Consider the following 13,017-nt stretch of genomic DNA (forward strand, 5'->3'; position numbering starts at 1 on the left):
GAGATGGGTACGATTATCAGGTCGCTGTGACCGATAGGGAAACCAAGATACAGAATGGTCAAGTCACGTGCCCCAAATCCCCACAGTAGTAAGCGCTGGAACCAGTACTCACACCCAGGCAGTCTGGCTGCAGACTTTGTGCTTTCCATATTGGTCCCAGGAGCCCATTCATGAATCTTGTGGGCTCCACATTAAAATATGGACGCTGGGATGGGGCGCCTGGGTGGCGCAGTCGGTTAAGCGTCCGACTTCAGCCAGGTCACGATCTCGCGGTCCAGGAGTTCGAGCCCCGCGTCAGGCTCTGGGCTGATGGCTCAGAGCCTGGAGCCTGTTTCCGATTCTGTGTCTCCCTCTCTCTCTGCCCCTCCCCCATTCATGCTCTGTCTCTCTCTGTCCCAAAAATAAATAAACGTTGAAAAAAATATATAAAAAAAAAAAAATATGGACGCTGGGGACGCCTTGGTGGCTCAGTCAGTTAAGCGTCTGGCTTTTGACTTCGGCTCAGGTCATGATCTCATGGGATCAAGCCCGGCATCGGGCTCTGCTCTGACAGCATGGAGACTCCTTGGGATTGCCCCTTTCCCTCTCTCTCTCTCTCTCTCTGCCCCTCCCCCACTTGCACATGCACACGTACATGCTCTCTTTCTCTCAAATAAATTGACTTTTAAAAAAATGTTTAAGGGGCACCTGGGTGGCTCAGTCAGTTAAGCGTCCGACTTTGGCTCAGGTCATGATCTCAAGATTCGTGGGTTTGAGTCCCGTGTAGGGCTCTTGTGCTGACAGCTCAGAGCCTGGAGCCCGCTTCGGATTCTGTGTCTCCCTCTCTCTCTGCCCCTCCCCTGCTCATGCTCTCTCTCTCTCTCTCTGTCTCAAAAATAAATAAAACATTAAAAAAAAATTTTTTTTAATATTTAACAACATATATGGACACTGAATGGCCAGAAGCAATGCCTAGTTTCAGAGCTTCAGTGAGGAAAGGTGAGCAAGTCAAACGGGGGGAAAGAGCACGTACGCTGCCTTTGGACACGTAGTTTGAATCGTGCATGATGTCCCTGGCCAGGCCGAAGTCACAGATCTTCACGATTTTCCCTTGCGCCAGGAGGACGTTGCGAGCAGCCAGGTCCCGGTGGACACACTGCGTGGGAAGGGAAGAGACAACAGAGTCTGTCCATCTGCCGCCAGACCACCTCACCCCTGCAAGGTTGGCCACTTCGTGGTGGTGCTTGGGGCTGCCCGGGACACCTCAGGGAGGCTGTCCTGGAGCAAAGAGCTCACGGCCTGCAGGCTCTCATCCCGGCCACCCCCACGAAGGAGAAGGCTCTGGAGCAGAGTAGGCGCCTGACGAGACGGGACGCCCCGCCACACTTCAGGGAAAGGGAAGGGAGAAGCAAGCAGCCGTTGCTACAAGCCTCTGCCAGGCCTACCACGCTCCAGGCCCGGATCTACAGAGAACTCCGTTCCGGGAACATACTCACATTTTTGGAAGCCAAAAATTCCATCCCTCGCGCCACTTGATAGGTAAAGCTCAACAAATCCAGCAGAGTCAGGCCTTCTGAGTTATCGTCCGAGAGGAGGTTTTTGACTTCCGAGTCTGCAGGAAAGGAATTAAGTGTGTTGGTGCTGGAGGACAGCGTGAAACGTCACCCACGGGGGGCTCTCCCACAGGGCTGCGCAGGCTTGTCCAAAGAACAAATCTAAAATTATTTTCCTATAGTGTTTCCAGACCTCGCAGGTGGGGACGCAAACCACACAGAGGTTCTACCACTAAAAAGAAATATGCCTGCAGAAATATATATCTGGTGTGCGTGTGTGTCTATGTGTGTGTGTGTGTGTGTGTGTGTGTGTGTGTGTCCATAGGGACCAGTCTAATGGGGTCTCACACATATTTTGTTGTTTGCCTCCTATATTTCTTTTTTCAACCTTAGTTAGCAAGTCACATAGTCACCTTTAAATCTTATGGGATGAATATACATGAGGGCCCTTTGAAAAAGTAGCTTCTGGGGTGCCTGGGTGGCTCAGCCCGTTAAGCATCTGACTTTGGCTTAGGTCGTGATCTCACGATCTGTGAGTTCGAGCCCCACGTCAGGCTCTGTGCTGACGGCTCAGAGCCTAGAGCCTGCTTCGTTTGGATGGATTCTGTGTCTCCTTCTCTCCCTGCCCCTCCCCCACTTACACTCTGTGTGTGTCTCTCTCTCTCTTTCTCTAAAAAATAAATGACCGTTAAAAAAAAAAAGTAGCTTCTAAGAATTGCCTTTCTCTTTTCTTGTTAAAGCCACCTTCATAGTATTTGGCTTCTTTCCTGTATTAAAGCAAGCCCCAGTCAGAGTAGAGGGAATGATCTTAAAGGTCAGTGCCATTGACTCTGCGTTTAGGTCCTTTTGCAACTTGTCCACTTTGCCCAGTTAGTCCCCTCTGGAAGGGTCCCAGGGTTTTCGAGGAAGGAGGTAATCTAGGCCAGCCGTTCTCATTTCTTTTTGAACGCTTTCAGGCAAGTGAAGAGTAGTGCAACCATTCATATTTTTCCAGCCAGCCAGGAGAAGGCCAGAAATCAGGGGCGTGCCTGCCAACAGGGCCCGGGCTGAGCATGAATCAGGTTCCCCTGACATCTGGAGCCAGGTCCAGCCTGGGAAGCAATGTAAACTATTTTTAACAATACGGGAGGGGAGAGGAAGCACTGTTCCGACAGCTCTCATTGGCTAATCTTTTAAAAGGGCTTGGAAGTTCCCCCATTTGGCAATGAGGAGTGAATGGAACTTGGAACTGCAGCAATGGAAAATATTCTCATGTATGGAGCTTTGCAAAACAAGCACATTCTTTTTTTTAAATGGATTTGTACCTTTCACTGAAGAACCCCGCAAGCATGCAGAGCATATCAGTGATTTACAAAATAATTTCCATGGCAGCTCAACACTTTTTTGCATTGACCAAGGGGAGGGCCCAGGCCCAGGAACACAAAATCGAGAGACTGGTCAACCTCAGACCCAGCAGGACGTCTTCCCCACTCCAAGCCTGGGATTAGACGGGGACCTGGAAGGGTCTCCCCGCAGCAGAAGTGGGGTAGTCCATCTGCTCTGGGCATCGGTTAGGCTCCCTGGAGTTCACAAATCAATGCCACTATGCCACATGTTCATCTGTTTTGAAAGATTAGACGGGATCTTCCTTCAAACAACGTTCAGTACAAACACTCAACACCCTTGTCAGAAAATATAACCTTAAATTGTCTACTTTCCAGCTTCTATCACAAAGTGGATATTAGCAAAGCCAAAAGCAAGGGCTACTGAACTCATCGATATCAGAGACTTATGTGATTAAAAAATTTTAAATACTATTGGGAACCAATATAAGGTAGCCAACTTTTAAATTTACCAAGTAAGGGTACTGAGGGGGGAAGAAAACATCAATTACCCCCATACTTTCATTAAAACACACACACACACACACACACACACACACACAAACACCAAAAAAAGGAAGATCGTTATATCAGAATAAATAATTCCTTAGAAGTTTTACATTTCAAGTAAATGAAAATGCATTTCATTAAGTTCGTCTTTATTCTTGTTCTTCCTTTCAAGTCATAGCCCAGAAAGTTCTGAAGACACGTCACAGGCCCACTTGTGCAAACCTGCATTTAGGGACCACAGCCTCACAGTCTGACTTACCCCACCTGCTCACCTTCCCCTGAGAATTGACCACTATCCGAAAGTAGAGCATGCCTATGAAACCCTCTGCAAGCCAAAATGGCATAAAGCAAAGAAGCAAATCCTCTTTGGATTGGTTTCTCTCGGCAAGCGAAAACAAATACTCACGTGGGCCTTTCACAAAAGCAGAGTGGCGCGAACAAAACTTGCGGAGAGCAGGGGATATCTGAATCGTTAAGGCACTAGAAGAGGCAAAGAGGACACACTGACACTTTTACCTGACGTAGATTTCTTCTTATACGAGGCCGGGCGATCATACAGCGATCTCTGGATGTCCGAGTATTTAGAAACCTCTTTCCTTTCCAGCATGGGGACGTACTGTGTGGTATCCGCTTGCTTCATGTCCATATAGTCACCATTGTTTTCAAAAGATAAAATAACGTAACTGTAAAAACAGAAAAAGAAACCGGATTCAGGGTGCCCCTCGGGGGTGGTCATTCAACATTCAGTAGGGGACGACCAGGTGCCTACCGCGTGCAAGGTAGTGTGGTGGGTAGGGGGGCGGCCGGGGTGAGCAAAAGCAAAACCAGTGTGTACCCTTCACGTGGGGTGGTCTGGTAGATGAGATGAGCACTAATCAGTAATCACACAAACACACGGGTCATCTACTCAGGTGTGTCTGTCCTTATTCTTGCTCCGTTTTACAATAAACAGGCCACAAACCCGGACCACACGACCACATGGCTCGGGCAGACGTTTCCTGCTACTCCGTAAATTCAGTGCCAGTTTGGTGGCCGTCGAGTAATTCGATACAAAGGGAACTTGTACCTTCCGATCTTACGGAACTTGAAATCTACAGAGATCTTTATAGCCACCTGTAAGTTCCTGCAGTTACGATCACTACCACTGGCTTGATTCATAGCTGCAATTACGGGTCTTAAGTGGAACACACAAAAACAGCAAACTGGCCCCCAGAATGAGTCCAACTTTTGCTTCCATTCAAACCTCTCAGTTAGGCCTCCTCAGGTGATATCTGGCCCAAAACACCAGCGCCGTGTCATGGGATGTACCGGCACGTGTCACCATCACGGGATGATGGGCAGGGGAGCTGGACCCTTGCCACCTGCCGGCCCTGGATCTGCAGACGTGCATTCTATCCCGACGTGGGTTCTCCCCACTTGTAACACAACGATTCACAGCAACGTGTCCCTCTGCACCCACCTCCGTGTGCTTTCATCAGCAGGGTTCAGCCCAAAAATGTCCAACTCTTTCTTTGGCTTCTCTGGGTGTCGGCTCAGGAAGCTGTCCCTATTCTTATGCAAATAGTTGACCAAATCCCCATAGAAGCAGTACTCCGTGATGATGTAAATAGGGCCTGTGGGAACCAAGGCCAGTTTAGAAATGGGCATGAAAATGAAGAAGAGAAAAGTCATGAAATGCTGTGCGCAGTGGCGAGAGATATCGCTCAAAAACAATGAGCTTCCATTCAGTGGAATCCAGGCAACTCCATTCACGGACTTATATTTGTGGGCATGTTTGCAGGGAGAGAAGGAGGGTTTAAAAAAGTCTAGACAGGGGCGCCTGGGTGGCTCAGTCGGTTGAGCGGCCGACTTCACGATGTCACTGTCTGTGAGTTCGAGCCCCGCGTCGGGCTCTGTGCTGACAGCTCAGAACCTGGAGCCTGTTTCGGATTCTGTGTCTCCCTCTCTCTGACCCTCCCCCATTCATGCTCTGTCTCTCCCTGTCTCAAAAATAAATAAAACGTTAAAAAAATTTAAAAAAAAATAAAATAAAAAAGTCTGGACAGGGGAGCCTGGGTGGCTCAGTCAGGTAAGCATCTGACTCTTGACTTTGCTCAGGTCATGATCTCACAGTCATGAGATCACTTGGGAGGCTCTCTCTCTCTCTCTCTCTGCCTCAAAATAAGTAAACTTTAAAAAACAAAAACAAAAAAGGGGGTGCCTGGGTGGCTCAGTCGGTTGAGCGTCTGACTTCAGCTCAGGTCTTGATCTCACAGTTTGTGAGTTCAAGCCCCACGTCAGGCTCTCTGCTGTCAGTGCAAAGCCTGCTTCGGATCCTCTGTTCCCTTTTTTCTCTGCACCTCTCTCTCTCTCTCTCAAAAATAAATAAACATTAAAAAAAAAAAAAATCCTGGGCAGTCTTCCCAACTATAGATCTATAAAAGATCCCTACCCCCAGGTCAGGAAACCTACCTGACTTGGTGCAGGCCCCCAGCAAGTTCACAATGTTTAAATGGGGCCCCAGGTGAGTCATTATCTTCAGTTCCGACATGAGAGCTTGTTTTTCACTGGATCTGGCTGTGGCTGTTGAAGAAATAAATCACGTATCAGTTCAACTGATTTACTTCCCAGAAAAAGCCAGCAACATGGCTTTAATCCTGTGATTGGATATCATTTTATTTAGCGAAGGGTCTAAAAGAGAAACACATAGTGACTTGGTCTAGACTCTGATAACTAATCCCAAGTCTTCAGGGAAAAAAGAAGTCACCAAAAATAACAACTCTTGATTTTCCAACATACAGGCAACAAGAATAATTTAAATAACCCGACTGAGAAAAGAGTCTAACTACCCATGAAACCTAGAGTCGAAAGAACCAAGATCTAGTCCTAAGTTTGGCATTTACTGGCTGTGGGGTTTGGAGCGATTCACTTACTATCTCCATTTTCGAAGAAGTCCCAGGATGGGGCACTTACGTTTTAGCATCTTTACTGCTACTTTCATGACAGGCTGGGACCGGCTCAATCCATAGGCAGTTCCTTCGACCACTTTCCCGAACGCACCAGATCCCAGGATACGACCTGTGGGCGATCAGAACCACTAACTCAGGCAGACGGTGGCGTCCCCTCAGTTCTATTCCCCATGGCCAGCGCTCGCGGGGGCACAACGGGGGCATTCTTCCAGCGTGGAGTAAGCATAATGATTCCTCCTAGTCACCATGGCAAGACCAGCACCGAACCCACGGGGAAGGACATTAGCACGATTGCTTTTGTCAAACAACATTTGCAAGGAAAAGGAAAACGCAGGGAGGAATAAGGAGGGTGCAGCTCTCCCTGGGGTGAGCATCCTGTCGGCTAGCTCCAGCGCTGGGCCAGACTGCAGGCTCCCATGTGCTCGTTTTCTGTGGCTCTCACCCAAAACCCCCTGCCTCGCTACCCTTCTGTTCTCCACGGGCATCTTTTGCATCAATAAGTCCTTATCCGCTGGAAAGACTGCAGCTTTCAAGATACCGCTGATTCCGAGGAATGACGAAGTAAACTTCAGGCTGGTGTCCTAGCTGCCTGCTTGTCAGAAAGCCCAGGCACAACAAAGGCTAAACACGCCCTGGGAGCAAAAGGAAATGGAAGCTGCTGTCTCCACTCTTAAAGAGCTCACAGTCTAAATTTTTTTTAAGGTTTTATTTTATTTTTTGAGAGAGAGAGACAGAAAGAGAGACAGACAGACAGCACGAGCGGGGAGGGGCAAAGAGAGAAGGAGACACAGAATCGGAAGCAGACTCCAGGCTCTGAGCTGTCAGCACAGAGCCCGACGCGGGGCTTGAATCCACAAACGCAAGATCATGACCTGAGCCAAAGTCAGACACCTAACCGACTGAGCCACTCAGGTGCCCCCAAAGAGCTCGCAGTCTAAAAAGGAATGCTTCCCAGAGTGGCCAGCCCCACCACGCAGAGCCAAACCAGGAAAAGACTCAGCTCATAAGGGACTAATAGCCAGAAGTAACTCTTTTTTTTTTCTAATATTTATTGATTTTGTGAGAGAGAGAGAGAGAGAGAGAGAGAGAACATGTGCCAGCAGGGGAGGGGCAGAGAGAGGGGGAAAGAGAGAGAGAATCCCAGGCAGGCTCTGTACTGTTAGCACAGAGCCCGAGGTGGGGCTTGAACTCACAAACCACGAGATCATGACCTGAGCCGAAGTCAAGAGTTGGACGCTTAACCTACTGAGCCACCCAGGCACCCCGGCCAGCAGCAACTCTTGACTGAATGTTTTCATTGTCGGAAGCTGCACCCGGAAAGGTACTGCTTCCCTAGCAACCTGGAAATACACAGGAGCAGAGAGAGACATAGAAATGCCTCTTAGCATATTAGGGATGTCGCCCTTTTCCACCACATTTTATTACTTTAAGTTCCTCGCTCCATTTTGTAAAATTAGGGGGTGGTGGTGGGGTGGGACTGGCAGCAGAGAGAGATAATAAAGAAAGCTAAATTCCCAGATGTAATATTTGAACTTGGAAGTAGCTAGGATACCATATTTGATTTCAGCTTAAGTAAGTCTCTAAGACCTAACCTTGCCATACTCTGGAATGAGACAAGTGGATAATTAAACACTGCCTCTGGCATCCTCCGAAGTACATACCGTTAGCATATTCCTGATGACACAACTTCTAGCTCTTTCATTTGTCTTTGTCTTGTTTTCATTCATTCTGAATATGATTTAAAATTTAAAAAAAAAAAACCTTGGACTAAAGCTTCATGTAGTTGGTCTCAGCCCAAGATTGCAATAGTTGAGGAGTTGGCTTGATTATTTTTACACGTTCTGCTTTGAAAAGTACCTATTTTATTTATTTTGACAGAGAGAGAGAGAGAGAGAGAGCAGGGGAGGTGCAGAGAGAGGAAGAGAGAGAATCCCAAGCAGGCTCCAGGTGGTCACCGCAGAGCTCGACGCAGGGCTCGAACCCACGAACCTCAAGATGATGATCTGAGCCGAAATCAGAGTCAGACACTCAACTGCCTGAGCCACCCGAGCACCCCCAAAAAAGTACCTATTAAATATGTATATTCTAAAGAAGTATCTAATACATCCTCAGAATGTACTGGATTAAAATACCCTTTGTGGTTGTCCTCATTCGTTTCTCATCTCTTTTCGGTCACCGAAATTCGCCTCATTTTCAATTTGTGTCATTCCCAAAGCAAAGCCATTTTGCTTGTTATCTTTGGCAGGACCTCCTCATATTCTCTTCTCCTCTTGTAAAATTTTCTTTAACCATAATTTGCTACAGGACAAGATTTAAAAAAAAAAAAAAAACCCAAAAACTACTGCGGTGATGCAATTAACTCATTTTCAAGACAAAAATACTTCTGACGGCCAATTTCCATTGCCTAGCCCTTGCTAAGCAAGCCCAGATCCCTTATTCCTGCACAAGGCTATAAAAAGTAAAGTTACGTAGAAATCAAAAGGGAGTCTTGGGAGATCAGCCGGGTAGGCGCTTACCAAGCACTAGTCCATCTCTTGGAAACTCCCATCTAGAGTCATAAGGCAGCTGCATCGGGTCCACGTAAATATATTCATGTCCATCGGGGCTGATCGATTCAATGACCCTCCAACGAATTTCATACCTCGGTTTCTGTAAATGACCGGGACAGCTAGCTGGTGAATTACCAAAGTCCAAAGGCACCAAAGCTTAACTACAGCAAGGCGACCACACACAGTAGGACCGAGCGACACTTTCGTTCAACACGTAGCGACTGAGCTCCTTCTCTGTGCCAAGCACTGAACGAGATTGCGCTGCTCCTTGTTCGTATCTTTCGTTCTCTGAAGAAAATATCTACCTGTTTCCAAATGACGACCAGGACAATGAGGGAGATGATCACAATCACCAGCAGGACCAGGACTGCAGCCGCCACTGTGAGTTCAGAACGCAGCGCTGGAGGAGAAAGAGGCATGGTGGTGAAGAATTCGCACAAATGTGCCAGAGCGCAGGAAGGCGGGGGGGGGGGGGGGGGTGCCTGGGCCGGAACTCTCACACCGCTGGTGGCAAAGCAGGAGCCTGCTTGGCTTATTTTAGGGACGGGCGATAGCATCTCTCCATCACCTACGCTCATGAAACCAGTCCAGTCTCTTCCCTTAGCAGAGAAAGGGACAAAATTCAATCAACTCTGTGAAAGTGCACAAAACTGCGCAAAATGCCATACTTCCTCCAAGGGTGCCGCAGCATTAACATTCTAGACAGAATGTGAACTGGGAATATAAAGACTGACAAATGACACTGAACGCTGTGTAAGCTCAGTTTATTTTGAAAGGCTGCAGTGTGTTTCTATCACTTCTGGCTTCATTATTATTATTATTATTTTTAAGAATTCAACCTGTCTCAAGGGTTGTAAGGAGCAACAAGGCAGAAGATCCTCCTTCCCCCTCACCACCCCTCCCCTCCCCCCCTCAGACTAAAGAGACTGAGCAGCTATCCTGTTAGACAAGCACAATGCCTAGGATGCTTCTGCGAGATGCAGTTTGGGGTCAAAATCTGAAAGAAAAGGGCTCTCATATGGATGCCCAGAGAAGGCCCTTTGAGATCATTCGGAGCTGAATTTCTGCCTTGGGGCCTTCATTCCTTTAGAACCCCATCTGGGACTCGAAGTTCTGGCTGAGGGAGGAAGGGCTGGGCTGACGTCGAAGAGCAACTCACTGGGAGCCACCAGCTTCAGCTCTCGGTTCTCGGCTCCAAGAAGATTCTTGGCCAGGCATCGAACGGCGATGGTCTCCTCCACTCTGGTGAACGTCACTCGGCCCTCCACAGTACTCCTGTCCCGGCGGTGGACTTCCGTGATGATGTTCGAGATGTTGTTCGCCAAAACCGTCCATGAAGTTTCGTTATTACATCTGGAGAGAAAGAGGACATCAGTGTAGAGCCAATTATCGGGATAATGGAGGTGACTGAAGCAGTGAGACTCCTCTAAGGTGACAAGCAGTTCTGACCTTGCCTACATTTGGGGGTGCTACAGGTTGACTTTCTCATTTTATGCACATAATAACGCTAAAACTTGTTTGCACACGCCCAAGAGAGAATAACCTGTAGGTGGATAAATGAAAGGTAACTGTTGAAACATACACATAGGTCAACCTGCAAGTTAACTAACTTGGATTTAAATTTAAAAAAAAAAAAAAAGAATAGGGGCGCCCGGGTGGCTCAGTCGGTTAAGCATCTGATTTCGGCTCAGGTCATAGTCTCACAGTTCGTGAGTTCGAGCCCCGCATTGGGCTCCTGTGCTGACAGCATGGAGCCTGGAGCCCGTTCCAGATCCTCTGTCTCCCTCTCTCTCTGCCCCTCCCTGGCACACTCACTCCCTCTCTCTCCTTTCTCTCTCTGTCAAAAATAAAATAAAAGCATTAAAAAAAAAATAATTAAAAAAAAAAGTTGAATGTTAGGAAGTACACGAGGTAGAAATAAGTTCAGTCAAATATAACTACCAATCCCAAGTCTTGACCCCATGAGCAAACGGAACAGTCCCACCTCAAGAATGTTTAGGGGCACCTGGGTGGCTCAGTCGGGTGAGCGTCCAACTCTTGATTTAGGCTCAGGTTATGATCTCATGGTTTGTGGGATGGAGTCCTGAGTTGGGCCCTGAGCTGACAGTGTAGAGCTTGCTTTGGATTCTCTCCCTGTCTCTCTGCCCCTCTCCTCCACTCACTCTCGCAAATAAATAAATTAATTTGAAAAAAATAATGTTTAACTATCCCCATTTTCCACCCCTTGAAAAAGCCTGGCTCCGTCCTTTTCTCTCCACTTGCACCGTCAACAGCCCGTAAGATGTCGCAAGGTTTGGAGTGATCCCTGGCTGAGTTACAAGACCTAGATTCCAGCTTTCGTCAAAATCTAAGTCCAGGCTCTCAGCCCCAAGAAAGGGAAGGTCCAGGAGTCTCAGCCTCCAGCAGAAACAGTCGAGGCAAGGCTTCTGAACACAACCAGTCACCACGGGTCAAAGTGTGACCATGTCGCTCAAGTGCCCATCATGGAAGGTTCACAAATGGGGGGTACAGGAGGCACCGGTGGGGTAACTCCTGCCAAACAGCAGGCAGGCAAATGACGTGAGCAGTCACGTGGGCAATATTTTCGTTTACCTTCCCATGCCAGTCTAGCTACCAAATAAAGTTCACCATATAAGAAGTGAAAGGTGAAGTGGGCCAGGATAGTAAAAATCCTCTTATCGCTGTAGTCCTTTAAATTCATCTTCTTTTCTTTTATTTCTTTAAATTTTTGTAAGCATTTTAAATTTATTTTTGAAAGACAGAGAAAGTGAGCAGGGGAGGGGCAGAGAGAGAGGGAGACACAGGATCCGAAGCAGGCTCCAGGCCCTGAGCTGTCAGCACAGAGCCCGACGCAGGGCTCGAACCCAGGAACCGTGAGATCGTGACCTGAGCTGAAGCTGGATGCTTAACCGACTGACCTACCCAGGTGCCCCCATCTTCTTTTCTGATTAGGGACCTTTTGAGAATCTAGTGAGAGCCACGGACCTTCTCCTTACGTCTCTTCACGACCACACAAATGCACACGCATACATAACGTGCACATGTGCAGACCGGGCCCGGGTTTCGAACCCTACCTTGTAGTTTATGAGACTTAGGCCAAGTAAGAATCACAAATACAAACAACAACAACAACAACAACAAAAACAAAAACAAGAAAATGACCAGCAAGAGAAAGAAAATGCATTTGAAGTTCTTCCTATCAAGGAGGAAACATTCTGACCACACATGGAAAAGAAACATCTCGTTTCCGTACTTCTTAATATCCTTGCAAATCATCCACTCGATATCAGGAAGAGGTGTCCCTTCTGCTGTGCATCTCACAGTCTGTCCCCCGGTGGAGCCATGGTGGTCGTCGACCAAGTCCAGAATAGACGAAGGAACTGCAAGAAGGGAAAAGAAATCAGAACGGGATGGCTGTGTCCCAAAACTCCAGTGAAACACAAGTTCAGAACTTGTCCACGTGGCACTTGAACCTACAGAGCAAGTAACCGCCCAAGAAGGGGCTGAAAGCAATTATGTGCATAATAATAATGCTCCAGTTCGGGCAGACCCACTTGGTTAAGAGCATTTTCACAGTTTCAGTGTTTGGGGATTTGTACCCTGTGGTGTTTGAAATCTGGAGTGAGGAAAGCAAAAAGCCCCTGTGGTTATTTGGCTTAAAAGGCAAAGAGGGCTCTTAAAATTGCATTACAGCTTGGGGTTCGACTAATGGATTCAGCTAGAGTATAATCTAAAGCAGCATCTACCAAAGTGCCTCTGTGGAATGTGACTACGTTTTAAAGATTAAAAAAAATTTTTTTTTTAATGTTTATTTATTTCTGAGACAGAGACACACAGAGCATGAGTGGGGGAGGGGCAGAGAGAGAGGGAGACACAGAATCCGAAGCAGGTTCCAGGCTCTGAGCTGTCAGCACAGAGCCCGATGCGGGGCTCGAACTTACAGACCATGAGATCATGACCTGAGCTGAAGTCGGTCGCTCAGCTGACTGAGCCACCCAGGTGCCCCTAAAAGACTTTTTTTAATCCATCATCAAATAATTAGATTTTTTTTAAGATTGTATTTTTAAGTAATCTCTACACCCAATGTGGGGCTCAAGTCCATGACCCCGAGATCAAG

The 13,017-nt window shown here is 47.6% G+C and overlaps 1 protein-coding gene across 5 annotated transcripts in view; it reads right to left on the minus strand.

Annotated features, from left to right (window-relative positions):
- Nucleotides 1–13,017, minus strand: part of PDGFRA (platelet derived growth factor receptor alpha) — a 51,965-nt gene that overhangs the window by 13,764 nt on the left and 25,184 nt on the right. For all 5 annotated transcript variants that reach the window (XM_003985377.5, XM_019829489.3, XM_006931120.4 and 2 more), the window contains exons 9-18: nt 12,154–12,280; nt 10,060–10,253; nt 9,206–9,300; nt 8,868–9,000; nt 6,356–6,460; nt 5,855–5,965; nt 4,863–5,016; nt 3,920–4,086; nt 1,476–1,591; nt 1,013–1,135 (exon numbers count right to left, since the gene is read on the minus strand). In XM_003985377.5, coding sequence (XP_003985426.1) covers nt 1,013–1,135; nt 1,476–1,591; nt 3,920–4,086; nt 4,863–5,016; nt 5,855–5,965; nt 6,356–6,460; nt 8,868–9,000; nt 9,206–9,300; nt 10,060–10,253; nt 12,154–12,280 — 1,325 coding nt within the window. The remainder of the gene's footprint in view (nt 1–1,012; nt 1,136–1,475; nt 1,592–3,919; nt 4,087–4,862; nt 5,017–5,854; nt 5,966–6,355; nt 6,461–8,867; nt 9,001–9,205; nt 9,301–10,059; nt 10,254–12,153; nt 12,281–13,017) is intronic.

This window comes from Felis catus, chromosome B1, assembly GCF_018350175.1.
Source record: "Felis catus isolate Fca126 chromosome B1, F.catus_Fca126_mat1.0, whole genome shotgun sequence".
Classification (NCBI taxonomy): Eukaryota; Metazoa; Chordata; class Mammalia; order Carnivora; family Felidae; genus Felis; species Felis catus.